This window comes from Gymnodraco acuticeps, unplaced genomic scaffold, assembly GCF_902827175.1.
Source record: "Gymnodraco acuticeps unplaced genomic scaffold, fGymAcu1.1, whole genome shotgun sequence".
In the NCBI taxonomy this organism is placed as follows: domain Eukaryota; kingdom Metazoa; phylum Chordata; class Actinopteri; order Perciformes; family Bathydraconidae; genus Gymnodraco; species Gymnodraco acuticeps.
Genome location: NW_022990347.1, coordinates 79,831 through 100,257, shown reverse-complemented (window position 1 = coordinate 100,257; position 20,427 = coordinate 79,831). Strand labels below are relative to the sequence as shown.

The window sequence follows — 20,427 nt, the reverse complement described above, 5'->3', positions numbered from 1 at the left end:
TGTTAGAAGCACTCAAGGAAACATTCCGTACAGCAGTCGATCCTGAAGAATTTCAATCGATCGATGAGCAGATGATTCCCTTCAAGGGCCGTCTGTCTATCAAGCAGTACATCCCCAAAAAACCCAAACCCTGGGGTGTAAAAGTGTGGGTGAGAGCAGGATCCTCTGGATACATGTACAGGTTTGAAGTCTATCAGGGTGCAGCTGTGCGTGATCAGATCAGTCAATTGGGAATGGCTGCAGATGTAGTAATACGCCTCTGTGACGACATACAGCAAAAAAATCACAAGGTATTTTTTGACAACTTCTTTACTACCATTCCACTCCTTCAGGAATTGAAAAGCCAGGGCATCTGTGGCACTAGTACATGCCAAAGAAACAGGCTCCATGGAGCACAACTGATACTCAAGAGTGAAAAGCAACTCAAGAAAGAAGGAAGAGGAGCTTGCTCTGTTGTTACCAATGCTCAAAACCTGAGTATTACACGTTGGCTCGACAGTTCAGTGATCCACATGGCCTCTACCTGCACCGGCCAGTCCCCATCAGATGTGGCCTAGAGATGGAGCAAGAAAGAAAAGAAGATGCTCAACATCCAAAGGCCATTTTCTGTGAAGCTCTACAATCAGCATATGGGAGGAGTGGATCTCATGGATCAATGTGTCGCGATGTATCCCCACAGACGCAAAAACAAACGGTGGTACATCAAAGTGTTCTTCCACTTCTTGGATGTGACCACTGTGAATGCCTGGCACCTATACAAAATGTCTGGTCTGGAACAGATGGATCTTCTGCACTTCAAGGCATCTGTAGCTCGTGCGCTCATAAATGCAGGATCCATCAAGATACGCGGAAGAGGAAGACCCAGTGCCACCCCACCTCGGAAGCACAGAGCAGTGTCCAAGGCACCCCCTGAGATCAGGTTAGGCTCTGGAAACCACTGGCCTCAGCTCACTGAAGCAAATCATGCAAACAGATGCCAGGATGTTGCATGCACACGAAGAACCAAGTACATCTGCATGCAGTGTCGCGTGGCTTTGTGCCCTGGGTGCTTTGCCAATTACCATGGTAGATAGAAAAGTGAAATAGAGTATTCCTAAATGGTGTTTTGGATATGTATGCAGATTTTCTTTATATTTACATATATCATTTTAAGTTTGCACATCTTTTTTTTACCATTTTATCCATATTTTTGTTAAATACACATTTCTTCAGTTTAAACCTAAACGCATACTGTCCACCTGAGTGGACATATAGATATATCTTTGAAAAAACTGTATAAAAAATAAATAAAGTTCAAATCTTGTTTTTCATGCCCCAAGAGCAATAAAAACACTTGGTAAAAAAATCCTGAGTGAGGCTTTCATAATTCATGCATGAAAGGGTTAAATAGAAAAAGTGTCTCCCCCAAAAACCTCCATACCAGACGGTTCTGAACCGAACCCTTTTCATGCACTTTCTGAATGAGTTCTGATTAAGGCTGGTTAAAATGGTGAAGTGCTTTATTGAAAAAATAAAAATGCATATATACAGCACAGGCTTGGATAGTAATGGATTACATCATTATTGGGGCGGGAGTGGTTCAGTGTGTAGGAGATTGGACTTTGGACCGAAGGGTTGCCAGTTCACCTCCCCGATCGGTCCAAAAAATACGGAGTGTGGACTGGTACTGGAGAGGGGTCTGTTCACCTCCTGGACCACTGCCGAAGTGCCCTTGAGCAAGGCACCTAATCCCCAACTGGCGCTGGCTAGACTGGCTGCCTCTGCTCTGACCTCTCAACTGCATGTGCATATAACTGTGTGTGTATTTGTATATGTATGTGAGTGTTCTAAAAAGTGTGTACTGTGTGGACTGTATGACCTGTATAAAAACGCATGTGTGTGTACAACAGAGTGGAAACTGAATTTTTAATAAATTAATAAAGGTCAATTTTCTCTTCTCTCTTCTCATTCATTACGTGATCAGGATACCATAAAAGGTAACTGTATTCTTTACAGTTACATAAATGAAAAGACAGTAAATTACTGATTCTTGGGATATGGGACAAAACAGGTCCTTCATTGGATAGTCTTCTTTATGTCTAAAATCAATAAATTAATAATAAAAAAATACTTAATCTAAAAGACTCTTAACATTTAACTTTTTTTCTAATTATTTCATAGGTTCAAATGTGGGCATTTTACACAGAGGTTCATGTAACCTGCCCTCGGCAAGACTACCAAAGAAAAGTGTTTATAAATGCTACAAATGCATAAATATAGAAATACAATGAAAGTAATGGCTAAATAACATATCACATAATAAAACATTTTTATCAGCCCTGATTAATCAGCAAATGTCCTGTTCAGCTATAACTTTGTAAACCCCTTCTCCATTTCCTGCTCTAACTTGGTCTGGTACATTTTCCATTTGATGATATTTTAAACAAACCATCTTGACTTCACTGCAGTCACAGCTTTAACATGTCAACACCGTCAGAGTTATTTCATTTATCTTGTTTTATTTGCATTGCATTTCATATTGAGGTAATCCAAAAGTTACTGTAAATTATCAGGTTATTTTGATACTCAGACTAGGTTGCATCACTCTTGTAATTGTAACGAAATACAGTGTCAAAGTAACCCTGCATATACCTAATACTAGAAAATAACTTCTGAGCAGCCTGGCAGGAGCAGTGTGTCCGGCTCAGGTCACCACCCCCCCCCCCCCCCCCCGGAGGCAGGGGGGGGGGGGGGGTGGCCAGCAGCGCTCTGTTTAAGTGAGCATCAATCATGTCTCCGAGGCTGACCCTCCCTCTCTCTTCCCTGCAGCGCTGCTATTGGCTGGCAGCAGAGCGACCTGCTCTATCAGTGTCCATTCGGGGACAACAATGAGGCTGAATCTCAAATGACCCCGTCCTGGCTGAAGGGTCTTCCTCTTCCATTCTCACAGCAGCTTTGGACGTGACCAGCAGCCTTCCAGGGGCCGAACACTGGACCTAAGGGACCGCAATGCTTTGAGAAAAACTGTTCAAATTAAAGCTTTATCACCAAAGAACATCCAGGAGGAGACCGCCACTGTTCCATTGGGATTACTTTGTGATCTATCTGATTTGTTTTAAGGTTCCAAGGATAGGAACCTCTGATGTCAATAGGTTTTGAGAAAAGAAAAACCAAAATGAAGCCAAGACTCTTCCTCTCCACCCTGACAACTTTCTATATTTTGAGTAAGTATAGTTTATATTTTGCTCTCTGCAGCTGTGTGAGGGTGCATGGAGAGAACTTTGCCCAGCCTCCAGAGTTGTGTTGTACTTTGAATTTGACATTTGATAGAACTAAAACCTTTGTCACTTAAGTTATTAATAATCAGTTAATACATTGAAATCCATAATCATCATCATAACAGTAACTTGTTGAGATCAAGCTGTTCTCCATAGAACCTTAGTCAGTTAGATAAACAGGTGTAACAGCAGTGGTGTATCACCCTGGTGTTTTAGACGACTTGACTTGTTGTCAATTGGAAACACTCTGCTGTGTCCTCTTTGCTACCAAATATGACCCGTCCTGACCCATGACTTCCACTCTTGTGAACTGATTCTCACTGATCTCCTGCACAAAAAAGCAAGAAATTAAAACTCAGAAGGAGTGTTAGTGTCTGCATATAGACTGGAACTAAGCCTTACGTTCAACAAGAGCTGTAGACCTGATCATATAGAAGTCAAAAAGACTAAACGTGTCATCACATTATTTACTTGGTGCTTCTTCACAGCCACATCTCCTGGCCTTCCAGGCTGCAGGAAAACCAATTCAACCTGAAATGTCCATGACCAGGGATGGATATACAAAGTGGTAAATAAATGAAGCCTATCTATAATCTATGAAGGGGTCTCCTCCAAACAATTCCTTAAAAGATTAGGACCTAAATACCTTGGTGATAAGATGTCATTATTATTAAACATCTTTATATCTTGAGGAAAAAATACATGATTCAAGTTGAAGGCCATCGAACACAATACAACACAAGGCATTTGGTCAAATTAGATGCACAACATACATAAATACAAAGCAAATAAACATATGTTATAATAATCAACATTTTCGGGTGACACAAAATATTTAAAACAATTCTGTGTCTAGAATTATTTTATTCACCCAGGACTAATTTATTCCAAACATTTATTTAAAAAAAGATAAAACCTAAAGGTCAGGTATCTTGATTTTCAGTTACATTTTGGATCATGTCTGTAAACTAACCCAAAAGTTGAGGAAAATCTGTTTTATTGGAGGAGAATCGGAGCAGCTTAGCATAAGAAAGGAAGCCGTGCAGACGGTAGTGGAGACCCTGTCTTCAGGTCACACCACAGAAAGGGGTTAGAGTCTGTGACCTCTGACCTCTGGGAGGGGGTTTGGCTCTGGATCGTCCCGGTCAGTGGAGCAGTCAGCTGGGGGACCTTTTGTTTCTGTGCCCACCCCCCCAAGACCTCAGTCTCCTAAACTGACCTTCACACCCTCATCTCCATAACACTGCCCTCAGATTGAGACCTTGTTAAAAATATGTGTAGAAGGTAATCCCCCTACAGCTGCCCATGACCGTGTCCTCGACAACCCCCCACCGTCCCCGTCCCCGTCCCCACTCCTCATTCCGACTCACATGCCGGCAGGAACACCCCTCCGTTTAAAATTCCCAGCGGGGCACAAAGGGCCTGTGGTGGCCGGCGTGTCACAGAATAGAGTCCAACATCTCAATCTGTGCAGAGTTTAGGCTCCTGCTAACAGGATTTACACCATCTAAAGGTGGAGTTGTAAAGGCCTTCATGTAATGTTGACTTACTATGTGAGGTGTTCATTTTTTATTTAACCAGATAAAAGCATTGAGATCAAATCTAATTTACAATGCTGACCTGGCCAAGAAGGCAGCAACGTTACACATTATTACACATAACACAGACATATCAAATACAGAGAACATAACTAAGTAAACAAAAAGAGGAAAAGCAGTCACTACATTGTGCACATTAGGACAGTAAGAAAGGGGCTACTTGTTATGACTGCAAGAGCAGCTGGTGGTAAGGACTTCAGACAACTTCAATTTAAAACAGGCTATAGGGACAAGTGCCCTCAGTTTGAGGCTTGATTGAAGGTCATTCCAAGACCAAGGACCATAATGAAAAAGACTCCTTTTCCCAGCCTCAGTCCGCACAGCAGGAACCTGGACCCGTATCCAGGCACTGGATCTGAGGTTGTGAGAGTCACAAACTGGAGCAATTCTGGCACATATGTACAGTGGAAGCTTACCTGAAATGGCTTTATACATTAATAAAAACCAATGCTGCATCCTACGCACACTAAGTGAGAAGTTGAAAAACAACATTTAAGTCTGTAAAGGAAGCCAAGATAATAAGCACACACTGCTTTAGTGAATTTGAATGCCACGCACCTTCAGTGGTTTTATTTAAGTTTCAGTCGGTGTGGAATCTGTAATGCTTCATACTTGCAGTTTGAACTCTAAAATCCTAGTGTCAGCAATTATGTGCAGTGTCACTGAGACAACCTTCCCTCATCCAGCACCAGTCACTTGTCTGCCCATCTCCGCTGCTACTGCACTGAAACTGTACTTTGAACATTTTAAATATATTATTAACCAGCACTTATTAAAACTATTGTTTTATGTATACAGTATATGTCTGTTTTATGTATATATGTCACACTATGGGACTGCGGGTAACGGTATCTCGAGATTTCTGGATGTATAATACATGTAGTCATTTTGACAATAAAGCTGACATTGACTTTTGACTTTGACTTTTGACTTTGACTTTTGACTATGGAAACATGATTGGCAGCTTCTGGTGACAGTAGACCAGAAGGCATAAACCTCTGCTTAGTTTGAATCCAAAGGTCCTGGTCATCAGGCCACTGGTCCTGATGTTATATAATTCAAAGTCAAAGTCAACTTTATTGTACATTTATCTGTGTGTGTGTGTGTGTGTGTGTGTGTGTGTGTGTGTGTGTGTGTGTGTGTGTGTGTGTGTGTGTGTGTGTGTGTGTGTGTGTGTGTGTGTGTGTGTGTGTGTGTGTGTGTGTGTGTGTGTGTGTGTGTGTGTGTGTAGGTGATACAAACAGGGATATCCAATAGCCCTTTCTCACCATCCCCAAGAATAACAATATATAAATTCCACTGGGGTAAACTGCTTCTTAGGTTTAGTGACCATGTCAACATTCCTGGTGTAAGTAATTTTGATTATTATAAAACATAAATTCAGAGGCCCACGTAATTCATAGGAATAGAAGGCAATGGAAAACCCCTTTGCTTGTAGTCAAGGGATCTCTTGTGATGCTAACATCCTCGTGGACCTCCGTCACCACTGCACCACCACATGGAATAGTCAGTCTGTAACTGAAAGTGGTGTTGATGCTGCTTGTTATTTCTCCCATTAGATTACAGTCTCCAGGCCAGCAGTACTTCCAGGGCTATCAGGAGCCGCTCTATCCTTGTGTTTTGTAAGGTCTAAAGCCCCTGACACACCAACCCGATTTTGGGAGTCAGAGGCCGTCAGAGGCAGTTGGGCATTCGCGTCGCCCTACTCAGGTTGGTGTGTCCCGCACCGTCGTCTCTTTACGGCACATTTTCACACCTCCCGCGGCCATGTTGAATCGGCCGCGGGAGTTCAGAGAAAGTCGGGACAAAGAAATCACTCAGATTGGCTGTTCAGCTTAGCGAGTAAGTGCATGAGAAGCAAAGCGGAAGTGAGGGACCAAAACAAACGATTAAGAAGGCACACCATACTTGCCAACCTTGAGACCTCAGAAATCGGGAGGATTTCAAAACCACCGCGGGGGCAATAACATGCTTATTGTAGTGGTAAGTGCACTGCCTTGCGGCCTGTAGCACCATCCTTGATGGAGCATATGTGTGGGCTGGACCTGTATTTTACAGGAAAGGAGTGAGCAGAGGGTCAAGTTGTCCATTCTTGTTCTGTTTTCTGTGACTCTCTCCCTCACCCTCTCAGACTTTCAGTTGCGTGCGGTACTAAAGAGACGCGCTACCATGGAAACCAAACAATGGTGTAGCTGTAGTCCGAGTAGAAACAGTCCTGAGTAAATCTGATTTGGTCAGAAATCGGGAGAAATGCGGGAGAAATATGACCCCGGGAGGAAACCGGGAGAGGGCAATGAAATCGGGAGTCTCCCGCGAAAATCGGGAGGGTTGGCAAGTATGAGGCACACACAGACGGTTAATCTTTTTCATTTTCATCTCACCCGGACGCAAGAGTTTATTTTTTATGTTTACATGTTTTCGATTGACGAGAGAGAGTGAAAATGGAACCCAGATGCTATTTGTTGTTTGTTTATATCACGCAGCCTGTTCTTCTTCTCTCTGTGTATAACACAGTCTGTCTTCCTGTTGTTGCCTCTTTTCAATGATGAATACACACTACGGCTGCCTGCTGGTAAGGACAGTTATTGCCACTCGTCGACTGAAGTCTTTGCGGTGTGTTCGTAGGCGGGCGGCTTAGCCGACGCAGGCGACGTAGCGGACGTTAAAGGAGACATGTCATGCTTTTCCGGTTATTACCCGTCCCCTTGTGTGTTATGAAGGTTTTTATGCATGTAAACGGTGTGCAGTCAAAACCCTCAAAGTACACCATGTAGCGAGTAAAACTCTAACACAGAAAATACCTCCCCAAAACGCCTCGTTGGTGAAACGTCATTGTCCATTTTTTACTTCCTGGGTGCTGTGTCGTAGAAGCACCCAGTAGCCACGCCCAGAACTATGACGTGATACGGTCATGCGGTACCCGGAACCAAATGGGCCAATCCGTGGAGCCGTTACGTTATGTCCGCGGAGCCGTTACGTTAAGCCTCCGCTGATTGGTCCAAATTGACCAATCCACGGACTTCCTCACACACTCAGTGCATGCAGCTCTGCTGATCTCTCCTCCCTGGCTGATAACAGACAGTTGGGATCGCGGCGAAATTCTCTCTGCAGACCCATTTTCACACCGTTTATCAACCTTTTTCTTACTCAATATCAAGCCACACTTATTGTTTTTACTTCGGCTGTGACTTTGTGTGTGCTCAGGGTGAGTTTGGCTGTGTTTCGCTGTGTATCGCTAAACAAGGAAATCACACCTCCACGGAGCTCAGCGCGATTCACAACGTCCCGACTGGTCCCGACCAATCGGAGCACACTCGGCTCAGAGGGGGAGGGGGGGGGGGGGCAAGAGCTGCAACGAGCCGTTTAGTGGAGAGAGTGAATACTGCTGAATACACATACTTTACAGAGATGCTGTATGCGAAACCAATGTGAGTTTGGAAAATTGCACAGTATTTTTCTATTTTAGTAGACCTCAACAATGGAATTATGATCGGTGGAAATGGCCATGACACCTCTCCTTTAAAGTCGGGACGCCTTCGGTACGCGTTCTTTGGTCTCAGGTTGGTGTGTAGCGGCCTTTAGTGTCCTACCAGGACACTAAGACCTTACAACTTATTCCCCAATAAATGATCCCACCCCCCCTGTGTGAGTGACACCTCACTGATTAAAACTGCAGGAAAAACAGAAGCCTCCTCTCAATCACATCAGATAGATGCGTATTGATCCACCAGGCTGGTGGGTAGCATGTTTTTGGCCAGGCTTTTTAATTCTGCACTGACCATTACTAAATCAATCCCCAAATGCAGATGGGGCACCCCTATCCCAGGGCCCCATGGGGCCAATATCAGTTTATGCAGGTTACCAGTCATCAATAGGTCAGGAAACTGAGATTGAGAAGTTGCTGTTGGAAGACTGATTTCAAACTGCATTAGCATTATATTATTAAAATAATTTACACTGCCACTCTTCATATTTTATGATATAAATCTGGTATGTTTCACCGTAGAGCTAATTACAAAATAAAGTTAAGTTCTGAGAAAACGCTTCGAGTAGGGCTTGGAAGCTAAATGCTAGGGAGCGATAATTCAATGCTTCCCTTCTCATCTCCCTCAGCATGAGATACACTGTAAACATCTGTTACCCTGTGCTCTCCCACAATTCTTTGCTGCCCTTGGGTGCATGGTGGCTGCAATTTCTTTAGCTTTTGGAGCCAACATTAAGTAGCCACTTAACAAACTGCAGTTTTGACTCCGTTTGTTCAACGGGTATAAAAAAGGTTTTTCAGGAAGAAGGTTTCAAATAAGGTTTTTACACCAAAATGTAGGTCATTTAACACTGAAAATATAAAAAGACTACCCCTACTATTTGGAAACCAATTTTCTCCACAGTAGTTTCGTTGAGTTGTTGAAAAAGTAAATGAATAGTTCAAGCTGTCCTAATGCCTATGTCTGTAATCTATTTAAAACTGCAATTTCAGACACAGAAATAAGCTAGCGAGATAGCGTTTAGACATTGAACTTGGCATATGACAAAATGACCAAAAGGCCTGGGTAAGCCCGCTACAGCCTAACCCTAAGCCACTACAATAGTTTGAGAGTTTCACTCCCATGAGGAGGACAAAGGATGAAGATCAAGGCCAGATCACAGCTGGCCCTGCCTACATTTTCCCATCTTCACATTCACTGTTGAACTGCATCCTCTTGTAAAACAGATATAATATAGAAACACAGGGGCAAGGGGAAATAACAAAGGGAAATATTACAAAATATATATATTGTTTTCATGTTTAATCTTCTCTGATTTGTTCATATTAAACTCATGAATCAAACATGTTAATGGTATGTCTCAAGATTGAAACCATTCAATATGAAGCTGCAAGTCCAACCCAACTTTTAAACCACTAATCATCCTTAACTTCATATTTCTTATTTCCATTCTTGTCATTCCTAGCTCAAATCTATTTAGCCCTCCAAATGTGCCTTGAAAGCGAGGGAGAGAGCGGGCAGAGGAAAATAAATGAGTGCAAGGATCTCAGGACTCCCTTCACTTTCTCTGTCTCTTGTCATTGGGGGGGGGGGGGGGGGCAGAGATCTGTGAACTTCATTCCAGCTGAACAATAGCAGTGGAGGCTGAGAGAGTCGCTCAGGCTGGACACAGACTGCCACCCCCCCCACCCTCATCTGCAAATCCATCCTCCTCACCTCTGACTCATGACCCCAGAGGGGGAGGGGGGTTCCAAACACAGGGTGCAAGTGTGGGGGTTGCTGATCATCCCCCACACTTAAATAAATCTCATTATGGAACCAGCCATCTATATTGAAAATAGTGCACTCTCAACGCTGTGCTCCTAATCCACCTCATAGAGTCAGCTTGTGGGAACTAGAAAAGGCAACATTTAACTAGTCTGAAGTGCCTCAAGGTTGTTTTCTAACACCCTTCATATATGCAAATGGTTATACATCCTTACAGTATGTTGCTTCATGTCTTGGATTTCTCTGATACACTGAAAAAACTGAACCGTTGACTTTAATTAAATGTTTTATGTCAACAAATTTCACATGAATGTATTAGGATAGTTGAAAGCAATATTATTAAGTTCAACTTAATGGACGTAAAACATTGAATTAAAGTCAATGTTCAAGTTGTTTCAGTGTAGCACATCTTGAGTTGTGATTTCTTTTACAAGACAATATCTAAACAACAAGCAATATAAACGTTATAATCAAGCAGTTCATCCTGCAGTGAGTTCTCAACCTGCGACTGACTTGTAGAATGGGGGTTGATCGATAAGAAGAAAACAGAGACAGATATTAAATGGTCATCTTAATTTTATAGAGCAATGCCTTTAAATAGTCGACTATGACATAACCTTGTTTAAATACTAGGCTCTGCTCGGCCTCACAGGTTGCAACACCCTGTTTCCAATAACCGTGGCCACAGAACGCAAAGCAGGTTCCCCCTTGGGAGTCCTGAACGTCATTACCAGGCCTGAGGGATGGGAGGCTCAGGGGGAGGGGGGGGGGGGAGGATTATATCAGCCCAGAACCAGCATCCTCTCTGCTGCTGGCTGCATCTGCTGGTGGAAGATCTCTCATTGGGAATAAGGCAGATGCTCAAATCTAAATGTCAGGACGATGGCAAAGATCATGAAGGGGGGGGGGGCAGTTCTGCTGTATGTCCAATATGTGTGGAAGGCTGTGTTTTATAAGTGAAAAGGCATACAACAATGTCATGTTAAAATGTGTGACTTTGTGGTAATGGTATGTCACATCAGTCCATACCCCTCCTTGTGTTTAGCCAACAGGAAGAGGTTATGTTAAATGTAGCTAATGTGGAAGATATTTTAGCAGTTCTAACAAAGAACAAAAAGTCATATTTTCCTCACACTCTGGCATTTAAGATGTCTTTATTTATGGAACATGTTTTGGTCCAACTTGTCCAAGTTTGGAGATACCATTGAAACACAACATTTAAAAAAACGTAACAGTGGCATCTGTTTCTAGAATCAGTGTCCTTGATACTGCCTTTTCTAATCAGTGACAGGACTCTGGAAAGTCATGTTCTGTTGAAATATGTTGTGTAATATCTCATTGTAAAGCCTGTTGTGTTGGTGTAGAGGTTGAAATCCCAGAGACAGAGTTTTCTGCTGCTTTTTTCAAACTGGTATCTGCATTTTCACCACTAAACTAAGTGAGACTCGTTATTTTTTTAGTTTTGAAGAAAGATTTAAAATCAATGATAAAAGAAATGTGTACTGATTTGTTCATTGTATCAGCAAAAAGCCTTCAGAGTGAAAAGGACTGTCACTAGAAACAGACACGCAGGGGCCAAGTTCAGCTGCAAGTCTGTGTGTGAGACAGCTCATGTTGAGTGGACCGGCCGGGGATAAACAGATGCAGAACTGCAGAGTGACATTGATTAGGAGTTGTGCAGGTTCAAGTGCAACGGCCATTGTCAATGCCTTACAGCTGGGAAGGAAAGCGGCTTTATCAAGGGCTCGCTTTGCATATGAGGACATTACCACCAAAAAAGACGTAGACTGCAAATGTCACCAAGGTCACACAGGGGAGGGGACAAGGGTGAGGCAGAGGGCTCTGGTGGCATGGGAAAGTCACCTCGGAGATGGATCTGAAAGGATGGGAGAGGCGGGGGGTGGAGGGATGCATTAGAAGGGGCAGATGGTGCCCTTGGGTGCATGGTGGCTGACTGGAGTTGTTACAGAGGTTGCTGTGGGAGAGGTGCAAATCAGCATAGTCACAACACTATTGTCACACTCGGCCCCGCTTCAATAAGGGTCTCCTAACTTGACCCTGGCCAGTGTTCTCCCCCCGCTCGGGTATTGTTGTTGCCCTCTCTGGCTGGTTGGCTCTCTGGCATCCAGCCTCTATTGTGGCTCGCCTTTCCTAAAGCAGTTCAGGCCGCAAAACCAAGTGCACTATCAATCAGTGAGATCGCTCCCGATGTAGAGTGAGGGTTTTCAAGCCGTTTGGATGGGTTTCTCTGGGGCTCGGTGTCCGACAGAGAAGCCCCCTCTTGTGCTATTGTCTCTGGAACCATAAGATGATTGTGCGTTTGGGATGAAAGATAGGTACAATATCCCATTAGCGACCAAATCCTCCCAACGCCTTTAAACAAATCCGTCCCGCAGTTAGAAGATTCTGTTCCAGGAACAACTCATTCTGTGTTAGAGCAGAAAGTTATACTGTTCTCAAAGACTGGTTTCTTCAGCTGTGGATTCAACAAGTTTGTGCAGTTCAGATTTATTTGCAAAAAACAGCCAATGCAACAAGTGTAGAGCTTAATGCTGTGTTACTGCAAGTATGCAGAGACTCCTGGGTCTATTTATACTTTAAGTGAACTAAAGTTGATCCATGACAACATCTACAGTACATACATTAGCAACGTTTTAAACTAGCTAGCAACACGTGTGTTGTATAGTTGTGTGTGTTTGTAGGACAAATAGGTTATACTGTTAGTGATCTCAAGATACACTGAAAAAACTGAAATATTAACTTTAATTAAATGTATAATGTCAACAGATTACACATAATTGTATTACAAAGTGGTTCAACTTAATATTATTGCTATCAACTACCCTAATATTAAAGTAATCTGTTGAAATAATACAATAATACAAGTCAACGTTTCAATTTCCAAATGTTTTTCAATTCTAAGAGACGAAGGTCTTGGTCTTTAATGCGCCTTCCTTCACTTCCCTAATGTTCCGGAAGGTTTAAAGGGAGTATGAGCCTGATTACATTTGTGGGTTTGAATATTACTCTGGATTCTGGACTCTGGATGGTCAAGTAAGCAGACATGTATCATTCAGTGTCTCCCTCTCTGATGATTCTTCTCCCCCCCTCAGATGTGTGTCTGGCCTCAGAGCTGTCCTTCCTGCTGGAGCCCAGCGATGTGATCGCAGTGAGGGACCGCCTGCTCCTGCTGGACTGTGGGGTGACGGGCGAGGAGCCCATCATGGTGACGTGGCGAAAAAACGGGGTTCCTTTCCCCGCCAGCCAGCGGGTCCAGGTGCTGGCCAATGGCACGCTGTTCATCCAGAGCTTCCAGAAACGCAGAGAGGGAAGCGACGCGGACATGGGCGAGTACGAGTGCGCCGCTCAGAACCGCTACGGCATGATCGTCAGCCGCAAGGCCAAGGTCCACTTGGCATGTAAGTGTTTGATGCTGCAACCCAGCAAGTGAATGTTACATTCTGAATTTAGATGTCATACAATTAATATTTCATTTTACACAACATGTTCTTGACCAGCGATTGTTTTTTGCAATGTTGTTGCAATGACAGTAACCATTCAAATCACATTCCCAGGCTAGCTATTAAATGAAGAGAACCTGAGAAGAAAAGTGTCAGGACCTCGACTGATGAACCCAAATGCACGACCCAGAGACAAAGTCTTGAATATAATAAAAAGTATATTTATTATCACAGTTCAGGTAATCCCTCTTAACAGAGTAGGTGGTGGAAATAACAAAAAGTGCTCACAAGGAGGAAAAAACTAGCATAACAAAAAGAGGACTTAATAAAAAATTAAGCCAACAAAATAAAGAAAATAACAAAACCTGACACGAGAGAAACAAACATTCGAGGAAACAAACAAGACGAACTGACACAGGACAGGGGAGAGACAGGACTATTTAAACATGAGGTGAGTGGGAACAGGTGGAAACAATCAGGGGCGGGGCAGACACTGATGATGGCGGGAAAAACAAACAAGGGGAGGAAGAAACAGGGTCTGAAATGAAAGACAAGAGGTAAGTACAAAATAAAACAGGAAATGACAGACAAAATACATAAACATAACCAACACATTTGACGAGACACAACAAAAAGGCAGCTACATTTAGCCGGTTTACACATTATTTTCTGGTTAATACGCACATAGAAGAATATGGAGGGATGAAACCCTCTTTAATGGTCACACATGCAGAGCACACAGTGACATTTGGCCTCTGCATTTAACCCATCCTAGCACCAGGAGTCTAGCACTAGGAGCAGTGGGCAGCTGGTGTACAGCGGGGATCAATGGGGGAAGGGGGTTGTCCGGTGCCTTGCTCAAGGGCACCACGGCAGGGCAGGAGGTGAACTGGGACCTCTCCAAATAGTAGTCCACACTCCATATTTGTTTAGGTCTGGTCGGGGACTTGAACCGGCGACCCTAAAGCTCCCAGTCCAAGCCCTTACTTTTTAAAAAAAAAAATGTTTTATCTTTTATTATCGAAAATAGACATTTAACATCTCATCACAACTACATAAAGCATTGCTCATAATACACACATTCAATATTTCATACCACTAGCTTAAAGGTAGTGTGCCTTAAGTTTTCCGTTCAAAGTTGAAGCACAATGCTCCCTCCTCATCCAGCTCAACTAGCCTGCTGCCATCCACAAAATCCTCGCAAAATGTGTCCTTTTCCACATGTATTAGCACAAGGTTAATGTCCCTTTTTACTGTCCTCTTCATTATATGCCACACCTCTGACATTTTACCCTCGAAATGGGCAATGTTCCTCCTTATTTGGACGGTACGCCTTGCATGGCTCAGAACATAATTTAAAAGATTCACATTGCATTCATCCTTCTTCTCAATCACACCAAACAGCCACAGCTCCTTCCATTCCATTTCTCTCACATACCATTCATTCCAACATCTACCAATTAACTCTTTCATCCTTCCAAAAAAAACAACAAGCTCTTTACATTCAACAAACTCATGCAAACACGTTTCAACCTGATCCCTACACACATCACACTCTCTCTCAACAGTTGCATCAAAATGGCTAATGATCAGGTTGTTAAACACCCTATTATGCCTCAACACAAAATCAAAGTGCTCACGTTCAATACTGTTCCACTTAATTTTCACATTCTCCTGCCAGTCATACCATTCACAACACTCATCCACACTTTTTCTGATGCAGGTCTTCTAATCACATCCCCTTTTAACCACCCCTCTAGCACCCACACTCCCATTATTTACATACATTTCTCCCATCCATTCTTCCCTTACATCCTCCACACACCTTTCATCCCAATGTGTCTCTTGCAAGCAAATAATGTCTGAGTCACATATCATTAAGGCCTGATCTCTCCTGTCCTTGGACCTCAGCCCATTTCCATTGAAAGAGGAAATTGTCACCATTACAAGTGTTATTAAGGTTATTATTGTTTTCATTCTATTTATTTTTTGTCCGGACACTTTGCAACTCTTCCTGTCACTTTCACCCGTCTTCTCTCCACCGCTTTCTCCTTATCGGCTTTCCTCTTTGCATTTAGCCTGCTGGATTCTCTCCTCATTCCTCTGCTCTTTAACCCAGCATTCGCCTCGCCAAAGATCTTCTCCTCTATGGGTCCTTTCATCTCCACCTCCTCGTCCTCATACTCGTTCTCCTCGTCGTCCCCTCCCTCCTCCATGTCCGACACAACCGAGCTGACCTCCATTCCCTCAGCCGTCTGTCCTCCACCTCCTTCTCCTTCTCCTCCTTCTCCTTCTCCTCCTTCTCCTCCTCTCCTCCCACCGACAGCTCCTCCTCCAGCCTCAGGATCAGGTTCAACTTCAACGTCCGCTTCAGCCTCGGTATCAGTTTCTGCCCCCAGAATTACATCCACCACAGCCTCTACTTCAGTCTCAGCCAAACCTTCACCACTCCTCGCATTCTGTCCATCATCCGCAGCAGCCGGAACAGCAGCAGTATTGGCTCTGCTACTACACATCTTTCCTTCGTCTGCTTTCCCCTTCTTCCTCCTTCCGTCTCCTCCACCATCCATGGCAGCCGCGTCAGCTTCTCTCTTTGCAGCAGCCGCCACAAACACCGCCGCGAAAGCAGCCACAGCTTCCCCGTTTATCCTGCTCCCAGCCTTATCACGTATATCCTCTTCTTCACTCTCTTCCTGACTTCCACCCTCCTCTTCCTCCATTCCATTCTCCACTGTGTTTTCTGCCTGGGCACTTTCTCTCCCCCTGGCTCCGCTCGCCCCCTTCTCCCGAGTCACACAGTCCCGGGCATAGTGTCCCTGCTTGGCACATTTATAGCATTTAAACTCAGGGCATTCTCTGTATAAATGCCCTGGCCTTATGCACATCTTGCAGACCGGTACTTGCTTGTCATGAATCACCCTAAAGTATTCCGGCCCCTCTAGAGTCTCGAACCTTGTGGAGTACGGAAGTGACCGCACTTCCTTATTGAATTCCACTCTCAGAAACCTCGTCCCATCAACCACATCAGTGCCGGGCCACATTCTTCTCTTTATTGCCGAGACAGGCAGAACCCCCCACATTGCCAATCTGCCTTTAATTGTAGTGTCCAATATATACGAAGGTATATTTAGGAATGACACCGTGAGTTCTTTTGCCATGCAGTCTCTGCCCCGCACCAAAGCCCCATTGATTCTTATTCCATCCAACAGTTTATTTTTTCCTTTTTCTTCAGCCATTGTCACTTCATATAGCCCATTTCCTTTCACCCGACATCCCATCACAATCCCACATTCTTTCTTAACTCCTTTTAGCAGATCCATAACAGTTACCACTGCTTTCCCACCACCACTGTCAGCTCCTTTTTATATTTCTCCTCCTCCACAATCAACTCAAACTCCTCTCTCACCTCCTTTTGCTTTCCTACTCCTGTTTTTTCATTTTGTCCATTCGCATTTTCGTTGTCATTGTCCTTTCCTTTTCCATTCACAGATGACCCGTCCTTCTCCGCACTCTGCTGTAGTGTGTCAATGTCCGTGATCCGTGACGCAGTTAATAAATCCATTCCCGTTTTCTTTGCCAGTTTATCCATCCGATCGAAAATACACACAGGTCGGGGGAAACCCCCAGCCAGCAAGGCTGTTTGGGGGGCACTCAGAACAAAAAAAACACAACTATAAGTTTGACGAAACAAAAACGATCCACAAAACAAACAATTCACTTCTTTCCTCCTGAGACCAAAGTCACGCACGTCCTCTCACAGTCCAAGCCCCTACTGACTGAGCCACTGCCGGATAGGTGTGCCTATTTCAGTATTTCTTCATAGTCTCTGTCTCAGACACAGTACACATTCCTCGGGACGTCTTTGGAGTTTTAGTAGTCATTTACAATAGACTTCGAAGCAGCCAGTCTGCCACCAGGTGACCACATTACTGATACTGGTCCAAAAGTGACACACCACTGGCAAGGACAAAGCTAGTCTCTGCTGGTGCTGTGGGGTTGCTTGAGTTTTCAGTGAGCAAGGGTGCTTTGAAATGTAGGGTTTCCCACTAATGTCCAGTCCACCACAACCAAATGTGTTCTGCAACACCACTGACATACACGAGCACACAGCTACGCAGTTATAATAATGATCAGATTTATATAGCGCCTTTCATGAAACCCAAAGACGCTTTACAATAGGAAGAGGCGGCTAAAAGGAAAAACAGTCACACAACAGGGACGAGTAAATAACAGTAACAGTACACCCTGTTACAATGTCCCTCTGTGTTAAACACAAGGTGACATACATAGCTGAAGGGAGAGATAAGGTTCACAAACCAGCCTACATACCTCTGGATACAAAATGTGTTTCTATGGGCATCCCCCTGCAGCACAAATGCTCTGATTAATAAATGTTAATGTTATAAATAAACCACAGAGCTTTCTTGGGGGTGATGGTAGGGACACTATGGCTATTCGGGGGAGCTTAAGTACCCCCAAGCCCCTCCCTGGCCTATGGCCCAAAGGGATCTTCCCATAATAGTGACCTTCACTACAGTGATGTAACAGTCATTGGTCACTCTCTAGTCCTACTAACTTGAACATCACACCGTCCTTGCTTTGTTCAGGGTTCTTGTTTTATGGATGCAGGATAGGAGGTAGATTGTATTTATTAAATAACCAAAAAGAAAATTCCTGACGTATTTTAATATACAAATACCTTCATTCACCACGGGCCGAACCCTAAAGCAAGGGGGATGTCCCACAGATAGTCGCCGCATGTTGCCTTTTTCCTGTCAAAACATCCAATAGTCCTCGTGATAAATGATGCTTCACATGGTGCACACCTCTGCATCATACTTAGAAACCAAAGCCCCCCCAGGCTCTTTAATCCTTTATTTTCAGAGGAACAGGCGCCTGGTTACAAACCCCTCAGCAAACATACCAGCTCTCATTATAAAAAACTATAAATTACACTGACCAGCACATGTAGATCTACATTACTGTACTTGCCTACATGTGCTCAACACACACACACACACACACACACACACACACACACACACACACACACACACACACACACACACACACACACACACACACACACACACATACACACACACACACACACACACACACCTGCACTGCATACAACCTTTTGCTTCCTACCCCCACTCCCTTCAATCACACCATAAAACTGTGTGTGGTTTATGGTTAATCCTGGAGAATTATGGGTATCTTGAGGTGGTCTTACTTCAATGCAATGAGTTGCCATGGTGCTGCTGTCTCACTTGCAGAACACTCCTCTATTGTACACACCTTATTGATTAAGGCCAGCAGGTCATTAGAAACCTTTTGTGTGTGTGTGTGTGTGTGTGTGTGTGTGTGTGTGTGTGTGTGTGTGTGTGTGTGTGTGTGTGTGTGTGTGTGTGTGTGTGTGTGTGTGTGTGTGTGTGTGTGTGTGTGTGTGTGTGTGTGTGTGTGTGTGTGTGTGTGTGTGTGTGTGTGTGTGTGCGTGCGTGCGTGTGTGTGTGTGTGTGGTTCTCTATGTACTGAAGGGTCACAGGGTAGAAGAAAACATATTCTTGTAAACTGTGCAGAATGCTACATGAGCTCTGACTCATCCTCTTAAGCTACATAAGACCAGGGTTGGGAGGGTTACTTTAAAAATGTAATCCGTTACAGTAACTAGTTACATGTCCAAAGATGTATCAAAATATAAAGTAATGTAACCTGATTACTTTCAGTTACTTTTGGATAACCTCAATATTGAATGCAAGATAATAAAAAAAGGACAAATAGATGTTTTTAGCTTTATGCGACAATGTAACCTTAGAAAAGAAGAAACCAAGATATTTCATATCGGAAATGTACTTTACACATGCTGTTTAAGCTTAATACATTCATCAAAAGCATAGACTGTATTTGTATGTAATACATCCACCTGGTGTCCACCTACTGCATTAACAAATACATGTATTTAAAAGAAAGAAGAATTTAAGTAGCCTAAATATAAACCATAAAGAACATTCCTTCAGGAAGTCTATGTATAACATATCCATCTTCCTTTTAAAATGTATTGAAACGCTGTAATCCTGCTAGCAATCTCTATTTTTGAAAAATGTAACAGTAATCTGATAACTAAATTTGTATCCTGATTACATCTTCTCGTTACATGTAATCTGTTTCCCCTGTTAACCTGCATTATGGACATTATACTAAAGATATAAACAGTTTTTATGGGAGAACTAAGGGTAATCACGACGAGTGGTCAACCCATCTGAATTGATAGTATGCCCTGTCAATGTTTCTAGAGTATCCAGGCTCATTAGACTGATGTGTGTGTGTTTTGCCCTGCAGCTCTTCCCAAGTTCCACACCCACCCTCTGTCCATGTCTGTGGACGATGGAGGCGTAGCTCGCTTCCAGTGTCAGATCAACGGGGTTCCTGAGGCCAACATCAGCTGGGAGAGGGACCGAGAGGCCCTCAACACCACCGACAACAGGTAGAACAATGACAGCTGCTGCTTCTACTGCTACTGTACTCACTCAAATACAACTAGGACAAAGACAAGAACAGACATTTACAAGATTACAATCGCTGATACGTTAAGTTTAAGACCTTTTATTGTACATTATATGGAATAAAACCCTACTTTTAAGGTTAAGATTGAATGGTGCATGAAGGATTTCAAACCTTATTAAATAGTGGGAACCTTTATCTCCAATTTGATAGGACATGGTTGGTAATTATGGTCTGTTTATTCATATCATTTATCAGGGGTTAGTGTTAAACCTACAATCTTTGAACATGTCAACATGTATCATAAAGTACATATATACGAATTAGGGCGGGGCAAACCATCACGAAACTCTAG

The 20,427-nt window shown here is 43.4% G+C and overlaps 1 protein-coding gene across 3 annotated transcripts in view; it reads left to right on the top strand.

Annotated features, from left to right (window-relative positions):
- The window catches only part of LOC117551199 (immunoglobulin superfamily DCC subclass member 3-like), an 88,511-nt gene that overhangs the window by 31,980 nt on the left and 36,104 nt on the right, over positions 1–20,427 (top strand). For 2 of the 3 annotated variants that reach the window (XM_034223951.1, XM_034223950.1), the window contains exons 2-4: positions 2,809–3,203; positions 13,221–13,526; positions 19,911–20,055. In XM_034223951.1, the coding sequence (XP_034079842.1) occupies positions 3,122–3,203; positions 13,221–13,526; positions 19,911–20,055 (533 nt within the window). In that variant the 5' untranslated portion in view covers positions 2,809–3,121. The remainder of the gene's footprint in view (positions 1–2,808; positions 3,204–13,220; positions 13,527–19,910; positions 20,056–20,427) is intronic. The other variant, XM_034223952.1, reaches the window with a different exon arrangement.